We start from the raw sequence: 19,246 nt of genomic DNA, 5'->3' as shown, positions 1-19,246 counted from the left end.
CTCTCTAATTACCTTGTCTGCATGTATTGTCTAATCCTAATGCCCACTTTATCCTATCTGTGTCGAATGTAAAGCATAATGAAAGCATACTTAAGGCTAAACAATAAGTGCAAACAAAACATGTTGTGCTTTGGTTTCAGTGTGTCGATTCAGTACGTCGAACGTAATGACGTCGCGTAATCGTTACCGTGGCTACACGCGGAAGTTATCTTGTGCACCTGTTACACTATCAGACAGGAAAGGGAACGAATCGATACAAATTTGCTTGAACAAAGTAGCTTCGAGACAGTTTTTTCAACCTGAGACATATTTTTGGATTGTTTTTGTAACCCGTCAATCTCAACCTTAATGGACAAATTAAAGAAAGTTTTGAGTGGCCAAGATGGCAATGACGACCTCAACGTACTGCAGGTAGTTGTGTTTGACAGTCTACAAAGCTCGACTGAGTTAGAACTCGGTTGTAATCGCTTTAAAGTCTACTGAAAATACACAATGTTGTGGTTTCGTTTTGAATTTGAATCTAGACTTTTGCTACTTGTTATGTTGGCTGCGTGTTTATGAATGTCAGGTTGATTTAAATCATTTTCTGAATATAACAACCCTGTTTTAGTCAGCGAATGAAGCATCAACACTGGGATGGGGCACGCGCGTCAAGGGATTCCTCGCGTGCTTTGTGGCGGGCGTTTTGTGTTCACTTTTGGTAAGACGAGTGCACAAATAGTATATAACGTTATATGGTTTAATTTTAATAGTACATAATATATCAAACGTCTTCCTCACTTTTGTTATTCAGGGGACCTGCTTGCTCTGGGTTCCGAACCGCGGACTGACACTTTTTGCAGTCTTTTACAGTTTTGGTAATATTGCTTCTCTTTTCAGGTGAGTCATGACGCGTTATTTTTCCACGTTTGATTTGATCTCAAACAAGGTGTGTCACTTTTTTATAATTGACAATGTTTGCATTGGCATGTGGTCAATGACATTTAAAAAAAGAAGAAAAAAAATATGGATTTACTGACCCTATGTTATGTTACCTTAAAGAAAATAGTAATACAATAGGTTTTCCTTATCTCATAAATATGAGTGCATTTTTAGCATTTTCAAATAGCATGAATATCATGAAGATTTCATGGGGTTTTCATTTGACATTTGAAAGACTAAACTAACCTTCCCTTACGAAAATGAACCCAAAAAGCCATGGTTATTGTAGTTAAACCATAGTAACCACAAATTAACCATGGCTTTGCTATTCTAACCATAATTTAACCATGGTATTTGTGGTAAAACTGTGGTTATATAAATGATAATCAATTGGCCAAAAAAACACTACACTTTTACTATAGTAAAACCATGGTTAATTTTCGTAAGGGTTTGCTATGGCAAAATCGAAGTGTCATTTTTTTTTCACTGTTAGGTTGTTTTCTGGGTCTGGGAGACCTTTAATAGCTCAAAAAGAAATTCTTAACTGGTTGATACTTAAGGATTTTATCTAATCTTATGAGAACTGAGTATAAAGAAATTGAATGCACTGGTGTGTAGCATCTATATGAATCTGTAAGTCGGTGCTGAGGTTCTTTGGGTGTGGATTCTTTTCAGCACTATGTTCTTAATGGGTCCATTAAAGCAACTCAAGAGGATGTGTGACAAGTCGAGAGCTCTGGCAACTGGCATTATGATTGTAAGAATACACACTCATATACACAGATATACAGGGAGTGCAGAATTATTAGGCACGTTGATTTTCTGATCACTTTTTTTTTTCCAGGCACATTTGACCAATTCCAAACCACAGTAATCCTAATAACTACTATTAATTTAGTATTTAATAATGTATAAGTGATATATAATTGTTCATGAAGGCTGGAAATGAAAAACACCTTATATTCAGATGTGCAGAATTATTAGGCATGTTTTCTTTTACAGATAAATTGAGCCAAAAAAGAGATTTAACTCTTACATTTATTAAATTTAACTCTAACATTTATTAAATGCCCATGAGAAGGATGCAATACTAATGCAATACTAGACATTGCAGTTAAGGCGTGACCATTGGACAGTGAAATGCTCGTTGGGTCAGCAGGATCTGACAAAAACATGTGGTGAAGAAAAGACACCTGTTAACTGCAAAAGAATTCAGAATTAAGGTGAAGAATTAAGGGTGAAACCATCAGGAACCCTTTAGTCTCCAGCGCCCCCATTTTCCAAAGCTGCAACCTACCTGGAGTCTCCAGAAGTGCAAGGTGTCAGGATCTCAGAGACTTCAGTTAGGTAAAGAATCCTAAAAAAATGACCCCCACTAGATAAGAATCACAAGCTGAAGTGTTGTAAAATACATGAAGAAGGTTTTTTTATAGGCTTTATGGACAGATAGGTTGAGAGTGACTCTTGAAGGACCAGCACCACATCCTCTAGTACCACTGTTTGAAGAATTCATCTTCCAGAATCTGGCAGTACGTTTTGGGAGTTCATTTTTAGTCCATCTCTGCAAAACGGACCTCCTGAAGTCCGTTTTGCAGAGATGGACTAAAAATGAACTCCCAAAACGTACTGCCAGATTCTGGAAGATGAATTCTTCAAACAGTGGTACTAGAGGATGTGGTGCTGGTCCTTCAAGAGTCACTCTCAACCTATCTGTCCATAAAGCCTATAAAAAAACCTTCTTCATGTATTTTACAACACTTCAGCTTATGATTCTTATCTAGTGGGGGTCATTTTTTAGGATTCTTTACCTAACTGAAGTCTCTGAGATCCTGACACCTTGCACTTCTGGAGACTCCAGGTAGGTTGCAGCTCTGGAAAATGGTGGCGCTGGAGACTAAAGGGTTCCTGATGGTTTCACCCTTAATTCTTCACCTTAATTCTTAATTCTTTTGCAGTTAACAGGTGTCTTTTCTTCACCACCTGTTTTTGTCAGATCCTGCTGACCCAACGAGCATTTCACTGTCCAATGGTCACGCCTTAACTGCAATGTCTAGTATTGCATTAGTATCGCATCCTTCTCATGGGCATTTAATACTTTTTGACTTTTCAGTCTGAGTTAAATCTCTTTTTTGGCTCAATTTATCTGTAAAAGAAAACATGCCTAATAATTCTGCACATCTGAATATAAGGTGTTTTTCATTTCCAGCCTTCATGAACAATTATATATCACTTATACATTATTAAATACTAAATTAATAGTAGTTATTAGGATTACTGTGGTTTGGAATTGGTCAAATGTGCCTGGAAAAAAAATATGATCAGAAAATCAACGTGCCTAATAATTCTGCACTCCCTGACTGTAATGCATACAGAGAGATTTTTGTATCTGATCATTTGTGTCCTTTTTCTGTAATCTGAATATTTGTGTTTTTAAAGACATGCCTGGTGTTAACCTTTTGTGCTGCTTTTTGGGTAAGTTGGTTTCTTATTTAGCATGATTGTGATTTGTTAGCCCATAAATTGGGTGTCATAATGTATTATCATAATGTATTTCCTTATCTTTTTTTTTTATTTAATTTTTTGTTATTGTTTTAGTGGAAGAACAAAGGCCTTGCTCTGCTGTTCTGTATCCTCCAGTTTTTGGCTTTTACATGGTAAGATACCAAATAGCTGTAGTTACTTTCTTTTATAATTTACTATTTCTACTACAACTATTTATTTATATGTATGTTTACACACACACACACACTAAATGTATATATATATATATATATATATATATATATATATATATATATATATATATATATATATATATATATATATATATATATATATATATATATATATATATATATATATATATATATATATATATATATATATATATATATATATATATATATATATATATATAAAATGTGTGTGTGAAAGTGAGGACTCCATGCAATAAAACACCTTGACCCTTGAACCCCACATTGCTGTAAACAATGTTTTTCCTTTTCAATGGACTGGCATTATTACCTGACATATATCACTGTATTAGATATCACAGCTATCTCCATGACAGCCTTAGGCTTTGTAAGCCTTTCAAAAGTTTATTTGTATTTTTTTACTTTTTATAAGTAATGTTGTGCTTTTGGTGGGCAGCCCACTTACTGTATGGGAAGCAGGAAGCTGAGAGCGTGATATTTGAAGTGTATAATTGAAGTTAAGCACTAGAAGTTAGCACTATGCTGCATTGATTTTGCCAAACACTGAAATAATGTGTTCTGCCCTCTTTCTTGCTCCATCTCTGATTACAATGGCCTCAATGGGTGGGGTTTGAAAAGAGGGAGGCATGTGTAATTCAAGTCTAGCAGAAGTTCCAGAATTGTTAGCGTTGCTTACAGTACCTTTTACGTGCATATAAATGTTTAAACAAATCTAATGTTTAATATGAGTTGTTTTTGACTCCTGGCATTTAAATTGCAGAACTAGATTTTCTCTTGAAACTGAGCTTGGAGGATTTGTTTTAGTTTTTTTCAGTAACTTTTGGGATATTGACTCAAGAACAATGTTTGTATAGTATATTGAAGATATTTAACACACACTCTCATCATAAGCGACTTTCAAGAAGCTAGAAAGCTAGAAGCTTTCAAGAAAATAATTGCCAATTTCTTATTAAAAGTGTGTGTGTGTGTGTGTGTGTGTGTGTGTGTGTGTGTGTGTGTGTGTGTGTGTGTGTGTGTGTGTGTGTGTGTGTGTGTGTGTGTGTGTGTGTGTGTGTGTGTGTGTGTGTGTGTGTGTGTGTGTGTGTGTGTGTGTGTGTGTGTGTGTGTGTGTGTGTGTGTGTGTGTGTGTGGGGCATGTTTTTGTGAAATATCAGGACACAAATGTGTATAATGACATGGGTATGACATAGGTATTACAAAAAGAGGGTGAAATATGAGGACGTTCCCCATGTCCTCACTTTTCAAAATGCTTATAAATCATACAGAACAAGTTTGTGTGTGTGTGTGTGTGTGTGTGTTCGTTCATGCTTTTCTATCCTGGTGGGGACTTAAATGGTGGTCCCCATGAGGAAACAAGCTTGTAAATCATATATAATGGGTTTTTGAAAATGTAAAAATGCAGAAAGTTTTGTTTTATGGGTAGGGGTTATGGGTAGGGTTAGTGTTAGAGGATAGCATATACAGTTTGTACAATATAAAAACAATTACGTCTATGGAGAGTCCCCACAAAGAAAGCAAACCGTGTGTGTGTGTGTGTGTGTGTGTGTGTGTGAGAGAGCTCAATAATTGTACTTATTTGTCTGCATTTAAATTACATCCCTTATATTTTACAGGTATAGCTTATCCTACATTCCATTTGCAAGGTGGGTTACTTTATATTTTAAAAAACATACATTAAAAAAAGACACAAATGAAACAGTCATTTATGAAGATGCAAATAAATTAGCTCAGAGAAGTCAAAGACTGTGAGTAGCCCAATTTATATAAATTTATGTTTATGCATTATATGGTGGATATATAAATGTAAAATTGTGAAAACCTACTATTTCCATTTTAAACTATCAGTTTTGCAATTCATCAAAGTGCCTGTTAGACTAAAATAAGGTCTGCCGATCAAAGCTGTCATTCTGTCAAAGCCAAAAAAGACACTTTTAGTCATCTATTTTTTTGGCTTTGGCGCATGTTTACCTTTGGCTGTTTGTTTTTATGTAGGGATGCAATTATTAAGTTGTTCTCCGCGTGCTTCAAGTGAGATGCCTCTACATTTGGCCTTGGCCGTCTCTCTGTGTGCTGCTCTGGCTTCAGCGTTGGTTCTGCGTTCAATGCCACTCATGTACCCACTCTGCAACCTGGCACAGACACCACTCCCCTTGCTCTCCCTAACGGATGGACACACTCCATCTGTGTGAACAAGCACACACAGACAAGTACTCTCTCTCACACACATACACCTGTGCTTTACATAGGCAACCATAGGCAAATGGTTTGTTTTGGACTCTGCCCTGTATCGTGAAACAAGATGGAATTTCATATTTTACATTTAACTGCTGTGCGATTGCTTAATAATTCCTTCCTATGTGCCTTTATCCAAGGATTACTTGAGAACCAAATTGTGTAGAACTGTAACCAGTGTTGCTGTTTTTGTTTGGTATTTAGGTTTCTACTAAGGGCTTTCTATAACTACATTTCAATTTTTACTTCAGAGCTGTTATAGATAAGTCATAGAATGACAGATATGTCATGTAATGGTATCTTGCTATATTATCTTTATTAGACAAGTAAAATATGAAACACTCATTAGGGTGCCAATGTATCTCTAAGGTTCATTTATCATCAAACAACCCTGCTGCTTTCAGTTAGCTTTGCATTTAGGAGCAAAATCGTGGCCTTTTCTCTTATGAATGTATCCTCATATTTTCAAATCACGTCGAGCACATTTCCCTTTAACTGTTGATTTCAAGAATGACACGTTTTTCCTCCTTGTTGTCTTTTTAAATAGTTTTATCAGCTGTAGATTTACTGAAGAGATAACTTTTACATATAGGTATAGAAATATCCTTATATGAAAAAAAAATGCATTTCAGAATTATTTGATCATGGCTGAAAGTGTGGATTTTCCCTACATCATCAGGATGAATTGCCCATATGTTTGTGTTTAATTATGAATGCATTGACTGCTATGAAAAATATTTTTTAATGTGAGATGTTTAATAATTGTCATTGCTACTATATGGACATATTAACAATCGTTGCTATTAAAGGTGTTCATATTTATTAAGTCTGTACATGAATCAAATCTCTCATTGTAGTTTTGTTCTCTTTAATTTTTTCTTTTTTTTTCGAAGTATACGTGCTGTTCTTTTAAGAAGCCTTTTTCCACATAATGAATCTATGAGTCTCAATAAGACTTTATAAGTGAAAGTTCACTGATGTGCGTAAGTCATCTCTACTAGTGAAAGGTCAGGTGGTTGATTTTCTGATGTTTGATATGCAGGAGGATTCTCCGCTAATGAGACTCTATTTTTTCGGATTTAAACTCTTTGAATCCTCTAATCTCCATGCGCGCGGCTGTGTGATTAGAGCGCCGGTCGCTGGATCGAGTTTCCGTTCATTCCCGTTCGCCGCAGAGAACATCCAGTATTTTATTTATGCTTCACATGGCTTGTACAATACTAAGCTCTTTGACAATATGCGCTTATTACGCCGCCACATATGAGTCCATCTTGTGAATCACAGTGGATGTTCTGCTGTTTCATACCAGTCCGACTGCAATAAGCAAAAAGTGATTTTTAAAGGTCGTTCGTTAACTTAAAATGAAATATGCTGATATCGTATCAGCCCATAACTTAGGCTATACATTTTAGTAGGCTACATATATAGCGAAAAAGACCGTATGCCTATCTGTTTCAATAGTCGTAATTGTAGCCAATATTAGCCAGCCTGAAGTTTAAAATCCATGTGATTAGATTGGTTATCTTTGCTTTGATTTTCTGAAAAACATTTAATACCTTCTTTTTAGTGAAATGATGTATGTAGAGGTTATGAATATATCTTAGATCAAATGAAATGATCTTATAAGAAAGAGAATCCATGCCTTTTTATTTTAACTCAGGACAGTTAAAAAAAATCAAAATGATTTTATCGAGAAATTGGAAACATGGTCATAATAATAGCTATAATAACAAGGTGTATTTAAGTCATTTTTGAAAAATATTATGCATTTAAATAACTAGGTTCACCTACATCACATCATTAATAGCCTTACGATTTAGGGTAAAGTTAATTTAATAGACTGATAGGTCTATAAATTCTGAATTCAAGATTAGCCTACGTCCATGAGTTTATTTCTAACACACACACACACACACACACACACACGTCCTTTACGAGCTGTCCGTGGTTCTGAAAAGAGACAGCGAGTTGTTTTTTGTAAAAAAAATAAATAAAAAAAACCGTATATATTCTACGTAGCGTGATTTGCGATTTGTTTTACACATAATGTTTTTCTTTGTTTTAGGTGAATCATACTTTAGTTCGTTTGAACTTTCTGTGCAGTTTTTTTTTCTATTATCTAAACAGCATAACATTGCCTAAAAATATAAATGTGAAGACTGGACATAAACTTTATTGTATCATATTAAAATGGGTATTGAAATGAAGAAAAAAGGTTGTGAATGAATCACTTGATTAGGGCAAACCCACGTGACTGCAGGTTTGTCCTCCGGTCATAAGAACAGGTGGTCGCAGTGAGCTGAAGGTACAGATCAAACATATAGGCTCTAGAAAACACACCCTGCTAGTATACTAAAGAAAATTCCTTTTCTTTTAAGGTTGATGCATTCCACAAGTTGTTAGGCACAGAAATCTTCGGATAAATTAAGTGAGCTACAGTTAAAGTGCAGTTATCTTCCACTTGTCGAGCGCGTGTGAGATTTCTCCCGTCACTCATGAAGGTGGAGGAAGAGCTGCGGAGCGGCGGCGGCGGAGCGACGACCGGTGCTCGGGGCAGCAACGACTGCTGCATCACCAGACTGCTGAGCGTCGTGGAGAGCGAGTTACAGGCCGGCCGAGAGAAGGGAGACCCCACTGAGAAACAGCTCAAAGTCACCTTGGAAGATGCGGAGCTCTGGAGGAAATTCAAAGAAGTCACCAATGAGATGATTGTGACGAAGAACGGAAGGTGAGCCACGATTAACTTGCGCCAACGATGTAAAAGTAATTTGTTTTGCACAGAATATGTTAGAAAATAGGTTTGTGAAGTTCACCTGAACTTATGAAGACGTTCTAATTGTTTACATTTATTTAAGTAGTTTGTTTAATTATACTTCTAATTTCTAATTCGATTTTAGTCGAGAATGTTTTGTAATAATATGAAGTCACAGAATTGTAACAATGCATTATAATGTCTATGCAGTATTTAACAAAATAGCAATATAATTATCTATTTGTGCTATCATCTTTCTTTAAAACATTTTAAGGGAAGATGGTACAAACACTCTTCAAGCAAAAAAAAAAAGACATTTATTAGGTTTGAAGTGATAAAACAATATTTAAATTGCCCAAAATTAAGAAAAATAAAAATTGACACTTTGGTTGTCGGACACCTGTAAGAACTGACTTCACATCCAGTAAAAATCACTACCAATTGCTTAAAAGTTATTATAAAAATGGCTCTGTAAATGTAGACATTTTTTAGTATATTCAAATTGGCTGCAGAGTCATTTCGACTTAAAGTTGAATCTCATATAACTTTTTTTTTTTAAGTTGCTTGAATTATTTTGATATGTGAGAGAATTTTTGTGAAATTGACTTTATCATATTTTTTACAGTGGATCTAATATGACATTAGAACATTTTTAAATGTGACTTGCGTGTCCAAATACTTTTGAGCACCACATATAAAATTTACTGCAATATTGTTTCTTGAATGGTATAACAGAGAGAATAGAAAAAAATGAAGATGCAAATATTTTAACAGTCAATGTCATAGTTTGAACCTAAAACTTTCCCTTTTAAAATGTTCATATCAGTTGTAGTTCTGGTGTTCCTTTTTTTTAAATGAGGATTCTCATTACATTTTGCATTACTAAAATGATCTGTCTCTCTGCTTCCAGTTATCCGCCTTTTGTATCAAAATGCCTTGTCATCTCTGAGCAGGTTTAATATATTGTGTTGGCACATGGTGGTGTTTTTTCTTTTTGGAACGGGCAGATTAATTTAATTGAAAAGGCTTGTTGTGGTGTTGTCAAGCTGAAGGGTGACTTGACCAACTCATTCAGTAGTTATAGGTCAGCTCTGCAGGTGGGTGTCCTTCCATTTGCAGCCCCTCTTAAACTTGTTCTCATCCATAAAAAATAATCATTGGGGGAAAAAAGTAGAAAATGACTAGCGTCCAACCTCTCGTGAAGTTTGTGCTTGTAACTGCTCGTAGAGTTTTGGCAGGCGGTGTGAATCATTGTTGGGGGATAACTTTTTAATCATGTATGTGAGTGTGAACGCTTTTGGACAATTAAGATTTTTGTCTTAAAGGGATAGTTCCCCCAAAAATGAAAATTCTGTCATTGTTTACTCGCCCTTAGATAATTCCAAACATGTAGGGCTTTCTTTCTTCTGCATGCGGAACACAAAAGATGATGTCAAAGTGTTTTTGTCCATGAAGTGAAAGCCAGTTGGATCCTAAACAACGTTGGAATCTTTTGACTTTCAATGTATGGACAAAAAAAAAAAAAGAACATCATCTTTTATGTTCCATAGAACATACACTCTTGAAAATAAAGGTTCCAAATTGAGGTTTTCACAGCAATGACTCAGAAGAATGATTTTGGGTTCATTCTTTTTTTTCTTAGTGAAAAGCACATTTCAAGAGCCTTTTTCCGCTACAAAGAACCTCTTGTGCAATGGAAAGGCTCCATTGATGTTAAAGGTTCTTCATGGAACTATCAATGGCAAATAAAGAACCCTTATTTTGTGAGTGTACAGGAGACCCAATAACCATTTTAAGCAATTCTTCTGTCCTAATTCCTCCATTGTAGGAGGATGTTTCCAGTTCTGAAGGTCAGCGTGACGGGTCTGGATCCCAATGCCATGTATTCGTTCCTGTTGGACTTCAGCCCTGCAGACGGGCACCGCTGGAAGTACGTAAACGGCGAGTGGGTCCCTGCGGGCAAACCTGAGCCTCACAGTCACAGCTGTGTCTACATCCACCCCGACTCCCCCAACTTCGGTGCCCACTGGATGAAAGCCCCGGTGTCCTTCAACAAAGTCAAACTGACCAACAAACTTAATGGAGGAGGCCAGGTGCAGAAATACTGACACATAGAACACACAATGCACAGCATGGCTTTATGGCTAAAATAAGTTCCCACTCGACCCTCTGTCTTTTGCCATAAGTTTGCCGTTCCCCTCTATTCTCTCTCCGTTTGTGTTCCTGTAGATTCAATTGTGCCGTCAAACTGACATGACATGCGTTCCCTGTATTAAAATCGACGAAAACAAAGACCCCCCTGCACATTATGTAGACGTAACGCTCGTGTTGTGCAGGTGTGTAATGCCGTACGTGGCCTGTTCTGTAATCTTGAGTAGCCTCTCAGGTCTCTTGTGTGTCCAAACAGGCCTCTCTGTAGCTTTTAGGAGTCTTGGCCTGCCTTTAATCACCCTGTGCGCTGCCACGGGGAAATTTCAAGTGCGCATTTATACAATTAGTGCTCTCCTCGGCATCCACTTCACCTATGGAGCCCCTTTGTTCAGCAGGGACTGCATGTAAACAGGAATAAACAGCTCTTAATTGCCACTTTTCTCGTTTAATGCACTTCCTGCCGTTCAGACAGAGAGTGGTCTACTTCAGCTAGCCATCCTGGCTTTCAGCGGGGCCGCTGCGAGGTGCTCCAGCCCGCTCCATTCGAGTATGACTCCGCCACCAAATTATTATTGGTATTTACATGACCCCTCCCCTGCGCCCTCCCCGCCACCCCATCCTCTTCTCCTGTATTCCTGCCTGTTCCCTATTTACCGGGGTTTTTAAACGCAGAGCTGGCAGCGGAGAGGACGATGAGAGAGAACCAGCTCTAAATGAAATAATTGCTGTGGTTAGTTGTACATTATGGTAATTACCTCTGTTTTTTTCTATGCAAAATTAATTTCGCCATCAGTCCTTAGATGTTCAAAAAGGCAACATATTAAAAAAGGCAGTGGGGAGAGAAAAGCACACAAAGCCCTTTATGTCCCCTGTAGCCATGCAGATGAGTACCTGCCCCTCATCAGTCATTGTAATCTACCAATTAGAGAGGAAAAAAATCAGCTTTTCGCTCTCATTCCGCCTGTCTCTTTCTCAGAATCCAGTCGATATATTTATTCATGCTTGACATGGTCACTGCAGTCATTCGAAGAATTTTTTATATAGACAATGCAGTGTGCAAATGCTACCAATATGAAGTGATACTGTCAGAATTTTTTCACTCAAAAGTCAGAATTCAAGAACTGGCTCACTTTTAGTTTCAACTGATTGAAGTTGGAATTTGCAATTTGGAAGTTGGAAACTGAAATACTTTGGTCCAGTCCCACAGTGTTATGACATGAATAAGTACATCTTGATGGATGTAAAAGCCTACATTAATTCTCATCTGATTAGACATTTGCTCTATCTGTCAAAACAATTATACAGCCATCAAAACAACTTACATTTTTTCATACATCACTACAAAATAGCCAGTTTTATGGTAAAAAAAAATCAGGTAATTTTATGCAAAGAAGAAATAAATGGAATGAAATACAAAACAATTTATATAACACATTAAGTGGCTGTAATAATACAAAAATATTTTCAGCATCATTACTCCAGTCTTCAGTGTTACATGATCCTTCAGAATCATTATAATATGTTGATTTCCTATTTCTTATTATCATTTATCATTCAGCAAGAATGCATTCAATTGTTTAAAAGCGACAATAAAGGCATTTATAATGTTACAAAAGATTTCTATGTCAAATAAATGCTGGTCATTGAACTTTCTATTCATCAAAGTTCAAAAAATCAAAATTCATGATTTCCACAAAACTATTAAGCAGCAAAAACAGTTTTCAACATTGATGACAATAAGAACCATTATTAATAATTGAGCACCAAATCAGCATATTAGAATGAAAATTTAGCCATCAGAGGAATACATTTTTTAAAAATATTAAAATAGGGGGAAAAAATGTTATTTTAAATTGTAATATTATTTTTACAAAATTATTTTGGCTGGGTTACACTTTATTTTGTTGGTCCACTCTAGACATTCTACTAAGTAGCTTAACTAACTCTCAGAAGAGTTCTTGTAGATTGTAGTAGAGGCCAGGGTTGGTTGTATAGTAGAATAAGTGGACGTACTTTCGAGGTTACTTATAGTAACTTATAGTTACTTATAGTCAGTAGAATGCTAAATGTCTAAAGTGGATGAACAAAATAAAGTGTTACCTTTAGCTGCATGTATGTATTTTACCCATTTACAGCAGTTTGGACTTCAGTCTGTTGTTATTCTTTACATTCAAAATCTATTTGCAATTCTATGTCCTTTTGTTCAGTTAAAATTCAGTCTAAAAATATATACTGGTCCAGACATACTGCTTTAGCTGTAGTTGATTTGTATGCTACCTTACAAAGATGTTGTAAATAATCTCCTGTAAAGAACCGAATTCTTTCTTACTTTCCTTTTGTCTTCTGTTCTGATTACCTGCTCCAGATCATGCTGAATTCTCTCCATAAGTACGAACCTCAAATTCACATTGTTCGTGTAGGAGGCAGCCACAGGATGGTGACCAACATCTCTTTCACGGACACTCAGTTCATCGCTGTAACAGCCTACCAGAATGAGGAGGTTAGAGCATCTTCACTAAACATTTAGGATAAACATTCTAAAAGGGATAATTCACCCAAAAATTATTTATTCACTCATTTTGTTCCAAAAGACAGACAAATTTCATTCTTCCATATACCTTAAAAAGTGCGGTTAGGCAGGAAGTTTATGTTGCTCTTTACCAAGAAATGATGACAAGCTCTCCAAAGGTCTCTAAAGTTACAAAGCACAAAGTCACTCCACAGGGAGTTATTCTCTATATCAGTACGCACTGTTTCTGAACTCCCTGAAAGTTTGTTTCCAGGAACGTACACGTCCCATTATTCCTTTTTTAAACGATTCAAAGAAAAAAAGGCAGAGGCCTGGTTGAGTTGCTTTAATAGTGTGTTGAAACTTGCGGTTTAGGTAAGGGACGTGACATTTCCCAAAAAAGCTTGAAGCGGTTAAACGATCACAACACACTGGTACAGCTGACCAATCGGAGCACATTGAAAGAAAGGTTCTGCAATAATGTAAAATATCAGGAAAAAAAATTTTTTTTTGTTTTTTTTGAGAATTTAAGCACAAAAAAACCTATCCTAGTTGACCCCAAAAACAAAATCAAGAGTCAAGACTTTGAAAAAAGGACATAATAAGTCCCCTTTAACACGACAACGATGAACTAAAAACTGAAGTGTTTTTCCTTTGCGTTGCGTTTTTTGCTAACAGGCAACAAAACAATCCTGTTCACACGGATCCATGAAAACGATTAAAAATGCTGTATTTTGCATGCCAGGCCAGTAGTTGGCGATGTCACTTTGTAAAGAAACAAATTAGCAAATTCACAAATTCGCAATTTTTGTAGTTTACACAGAGATAACGGTATTGTTTTCAAAAACGTGCACTTTGAAACCCATTTTCAAAAGTTAGCATTTTCAGGCCCCCAAAACGCCGTTGTCGTGTAAATGAATGGCCAAAACAGACGTTTAGAAGTTTTTCAGTGGCAAATCTTGCTGGGTGAACTATACCTTTTAAAAAGAAGCTACATGTTTGTGTTTTGCTGAATGCAAAATATAATAGTTTGTAAAATAGTTAAATATTATATTTAATAGATGAAACTATGAGACCTCTGGTGAATGAATGTTTTATCCTCACAATCCTCTGGTCTCCTTCCCTTCACAGATAACTGCACTGAAGATAAAACACAATCCGTTTGCCAAAGCGTTCCTCGATGCAAAGGAAAGGTACAATTTATTTAACGTACATCAACCAAACATTGTCCGAGCCAGAAGATACGTTTTTTCACCAATTTAACAATGCGTATTTCAACTCATAATATCATAGCAGGCATTAGCGCTAGTCAAGCTAGCATGACTGTGCGAAATCAGCCGTGATTAGCGACCAATTATTAAACGTTTATGCTTTGAATCGAGTGAGTGTGTGAGTAAAGGAGCTTGTTGGAGAGGCAGTGTGAAGTGAGAGTGAGAGATTTTGAGCGGCTACAGTGAAGAATGTGTGAGATATTTCACAACAATGTTGGTGGAATGAGCGCTAAATAATTGTACTCCAGTAAATGTAGGCATAACTTCACTGGAGCAGAGGTACAACACCCCTCTGGAAAACTTCTCTGTATTGTGTAAATTTGAACAATTACAGAGTGAATCTCATGAACATCTTCAACCAAAAGCACTTGTTTTAACCATTTCATCTAAATTATATTTTACATAAAGAAAATGTGCACATATATAATATGAATATATAATGAATGCATATTTTAGGACCTTTTGCATTTCATTCCTCACAACTGTAAAATAAAAATTCCAGCCCTAAATTATTATTACCATAATGTGTAATTCCAATTATTCTCATTGATGATTCTCATTAGTATAATATAACAGGTGTGTCCCAATTCGCATACTTAATGACATAACTATTCTATGTCGTTTGTAGTATAAATAGTGTGAGTAGTGTTCACACTGAAAATTAAAAAAAATACACTTTAAATACCCAGATGATGCACTTAATTAACCAAAAAAACATGTAAAAATGTAGGTACTACATTTGAATTTGAATTTACTTTGTGACTATTAAGAAAGTACACTATTTAGTATCAGTATTGGTAGTATGAATGAAATTCGGGTATACTACATCCGCCATGTTGTTACTGTCATGTGATTTACCAGCTTTAGTTGCATCACTTCACTTCACTTCCATTCATAAATCCTGTCCCGTGCCCAAATGCGCTGTTTTTGGATGCTACTATTTTGGCAAAGTATTCAATTTTGGACGCAACGAAAGTATGGAATGTTGGACACTTCATGCACTCAACTATCTAGCCCCTCTCCCTCCGCTATATTACATTTGAGTACATGGTGTACAAGGATATAGCTAGTGTATAGTATAGGGACACAACTAATGATTATTTTTTAATATAAAGCAGTAATTAGAAGCAATACAAAATACTACTATGAAATATAGAACTTTACAATTAAAATAATATATTTTATTAATTTATATTTTTCCTAGAGTTCATGATAAACATGTTTTTCCACCACAGCCCATTAACTAGTAAAATATAAATACTGAATTCAATTCAAGATTTTAAGAAAGTTTGTGATGAAGTAAAATCAAAAGTGGTATGTCAGGAACAAATGAAACGAGAGAGGTAAATTATATGAGAGGTTATGTAGTATTTTGATGTACATCATCCAATAAAAACTTTACAGGTGTCACATGTTTCGCCGGAAAAGATTATATCGTTCTTAAGACTCAAGGAGATTTTTTGTACTTTAATCCTTTGAGCAAACATGAATTCAGTTGGTCAAAAGGGACAGTAACAGTATTTATGATGTTACAACAAATTACACAAAAATATTAGACAGCACAACCTTTTGTCAACTAATAATACATTTTTCTTGAGCATGAATGAGGGATCATGGGGATGAAGAATCATGTGACACTGAAGACAGGAGTAATGGCTAAACATTTTAAATAGTGAGATATTGTTTTACTGTATTTTTGATCAAATAAATGCAGTTTCGGTGAGTATAAGAGACTTATTTCAAAAACATTTATAAAAATCTTATCGCCCCAAAATTTTGAACAACAATGTATGTGACTGATTTATGGATATGAACTGTTTTGGTAGGTTAGTTGTTAATTTGAGGTTTGTCTCATGCACAAAGCTTTTTCTCTCTATAGGAGCCATCCTAAGAATCATCTAGAACCTCCAGCTGAAAACCAGCATATGGGCATACCACACTGTTAGTGATTCATTTTCCACTTTCTTAATGTTGCCAAAACTAATGTTTTTGTCTGATTTATGGACCTGTTTAAGAAATATTTTAGCATTATGTTAAGAGTGTGTTATGTGAAGCATATTGGTGTCCATTTGTTGGTTTGCAGGCGGATGGTTCATATCAAACCCAGACACTCTGTGTTCTAGTGGTGGCAACTTTCCGTACCCAGGAGGTTTACCGCTTACTCCCCACCATGGGTACAAACACTACCCAAGTCTGCACGGGCACCGAGCAGCCCCGTACCCATCGCCCTACCTGCCCCGCCATCATCATCATCATCACCACCACCGTGGCCATAACTCAGGTAACACGTCACAATTTGAATCATGTCACAGCAATAGCTTTTTGTATTAACGCTTCCTCGCCAAACACAGAATTTTCTGTTTTCACTGTTAGACGCTAGGGGGTGCTATTGCGCATATTCTGAATGAGTACAGAATCTCCTCATCAAAACACAGGCGAAGAAGACGCAAAAAACAAGCAATCTTATGTATGCAGATGCATATGTAAAATAACGTGGTGATCATATAAATCAAAACCGCTTAATGTTACTGAATGAAATGTCGACCCAGAAAGTGCAATAGGACTGTGCAAGCATTAGGGGTGACTCGATCTACTCCATCTGTGTTTGATCATCATTCTGAATCTGATCTGGATGTAGTCTTTGACAAAAACTTGATTTTCTCAGCTTTTTGTTCTAAATGTTACTTTTTTTATGAAACTTAGCCATATTTAAGTGTTGATAAAAAAGGAATGCATGAAGCTAGAAAAATACGTTTTTTTTGTTGTTGTTGTTGTTGTTTAAAAGCAGAGCGTCTGCTCTTTCTTGTGATATATTGCATGCTCAGATATTCATACAACAAAATATTCTGTGTGCCATTACATTTTTGTGAAATTGATCAAAAACCCTGGCGGTGGCTGGCAACTTAAAAAAAAAAAACGCTGGTGGGGAAAGAGTAAAGGGAACAAATTCATCTAAAACTGAAAATTACGGAATTATGTACTCATCATGTCAATCCAAACTTGTATGACTTTCCTTGTTGAAATATGTACCGGCCATTCATTTCCATATAATGAAAGTGAATGGGGATCCAGACTCAAACTGGCATATGACTTATGCACTATATTTACAGGTGTTTAATTATTCTAGGTTATTATGATGCCCCCATTAAGAACAATGTGCCTTTACTTTTACATTGTAACAAATTTAGATAAGTTTAGCATGTGCAGGATGATGATGCTTCAGGAAATGTGTTATAAGAAATACAAATATTTGCTAATTTAGTGGTTAAAGCACACACTACAACTTTTGAATAATTTTAAATTAAGAAATCTTACCCAAAGGGTCTAATTTTAGTTTTTTTACTTCAAAATAAAAACCACCATTTTTACTCAACAATTCTAAAAACCGTGATGTGTCCACAAATCCCTCATTAACAGACACAGAAAATGAATGTCATTGAGCACTATCTTCCAGAGGTATAGAAACAGCCAATCAGAGAGTCACGACAAGCAAAATAGCTCTTAATAGCCCACTCCCATTATTTGACTAAATCTCATATTCAAATCTCTGATATTCAGGTAAAATAGCAGAATTGGCTAACAAAAAATGACATAGCCATTCATCAAGTTTTTTGCTGTCTAAGGTGAAAAACTATAACATGTCAGGTTGTTCTTTGCTATCTCACTTAATTGTTTTGTTTTTCTTTGAAGTGTCTCTATCTGAGAATCTGAGTCCAAGTGCTGTGCAGATGTTCTCCGGTCACGAGAGCTGGACAGGTGTGTCTCCTCCTGGCCCTGCTGCGATGCTGTCTATGCCGTCTGCTCCAAGCTCACCCGGAGCCAGCAGGTCAGAAAGAGAACCGACTTTATACAGATGAGACATTTAAGCCTTATTAAGTATGACAATATGTCAAACAATAAGGTAAAGTAAAGCAGTTTGACATACAAACCTAACGTAAACTGTTGCACAAAGTTATGTTTGCTCATCTGTGATTTTTTTCAGTCAGTATCCATGCCTGTGGACTGTGAGCAGTTGCACTGTATCATCCAGTCCTCCAGGGGGCATTGTGAGTGCCACACACAGCCAGGAGGAGCCTGCAGATGGTGGCTCCACTTCTACATCGCCCTGCTCCTTACTGCAGGGCCACGGACCAACCAACTCCGAGAGTGCTGTAGATCATGCCAATCACAGTAGGGTAGGCGGGGTGAGCTGGTCTTCTGTCACCACCCACTCATTTTGAGTGCTCTCGTTAAATTGCGAAGAAATATGTGTACGTACATGATATTTGAAGATTGTGAGTGTACAGCTGGGTTTGAAGAGTTAATAGAGTGCAAAAGTTGGTTCCGGGAGTAATATTTCCATTAATTTATCTAAGGATTTAAAAAAAAAGTCTTCATTAAAGCATTATAAGCCATGAACAAAGCCAACCAGGTAGGAGGTGAATCATAACATTTCTTTGATTTGAAGAAAATTTGTTTTGAAAATCTGACAAAAATACAAAGGTACAAGACTTAACAGATTTATTGAGGGAAAGAACTACAATCCCATGAAGCATTGCAAACAGCATAATTGAATTAAAGAAACAATGGAGAAATATAAAAATACTATAATATAAACAAAATATTTTACCTTTTTTGCAGTGCTTCGTGGGAGTGGGTGGGGCTAAAGAGCTTGTCGTGACTCTGATTGGTGGAATTTTCTGTACAGCATAATGGG

At 36.2% G+C, this 19,246-nt stretch overlaps 2 protein-coding genes across 2 annotated transcripts; both read left to right on the top strand.

Annotated features, from left to right (window-relative positions):
* The first annotated feature begins 168 nt into the window (after positions 1 to 168).
* sft2d2b (SFT2 domain containing 2b) lies at positions 169 to 7,846 on the top strand. The gene is made up of 8 exons (XM_079841595.1): positions 169 to 411; positions 611 to 700; positions 794 to 879; positions 1,597 to 1,678; positions 3,358 to 3,393; positions 3,517 to 3,575; positions 5,249 to 5,278; positions 5,628 to 7,846. Exons 1-8 carry the CDS (start codon positions 349 to 351, stop codon positions 5,665 to 5,667), a joined length of 486 nt encoding a protein of 161 aa, XP_079697721.1. The 5' UTR covers positions 169 to 348; the 3' UTR covers positions 5,668 to 7,846.
* Positions 7,847 to 8,362: 516 nt separating this feature from the next.
* Positions 8,363 to 18,770, top strand: tbx19 (T-box transcription factor 19; the record flags this gene model as incomplete). Its single annotated transcript, XM_079840934.1, has 8 exons — positions 8,363 to 8,595; positions 10,448 to 10,712; positions 13,136 to 13,270; positions 14,411 to 14,472; positions 16,430 to 16,491; positions 16,634 to 16,831; positions 18,241 to 18,376; positions 18,533 to 18,770. The coding sequence occupies 8 exons, from the start codon at positions 8,363 to 8,365 to the stop codon at positions 18,768 to 18,770; spliced, it is 1,329 nt and encodes a 442-aa protein (XP_079697060.1).
* Between the last annotated feature and the right edge of the window lie 476 nt (positions 18,771 to 19,246).

The sequence above is a fragment of the Gobio gobio genome (assembly GCF_949357685.1).
Source record: "Gobio gobio genome assembly, chromosome: 17".
Taxonomy (NCBI): domain Eukaryota; kingdom Metazoa; phylum Chordata; class Actinopteri; order Cypriniformes; family Gobionidae; genus Gobio; species Gobio gobio.
Note: the sequence above shows the minus strand (reverse complement) of the source record. Positions and strands in the feature narration are given on the sequence as shown.

Coding starts and splice junctions, on each gene's coding strand:
- sft2d2b (XM_079841595.1), top strand. CDS start 349: ATGGACAAATTAAAGAAAGTTTTGAGTGGCCAAGATGGCAATGACGAC. Junction 412..610: donor ACGACCTCAACGTACTGCAG/GTAGTTGTGTTT, acceptor ACCCTGTTTTAG/TCAGCGAATGAAGCATCAAC. Junction 880..1,596: donor AATATTGCTTCTCTTTTCAG/GTGAGTCATGAC, acceptor GATTCTTTTCAG/CACTATGTTCTTAATGGGTC.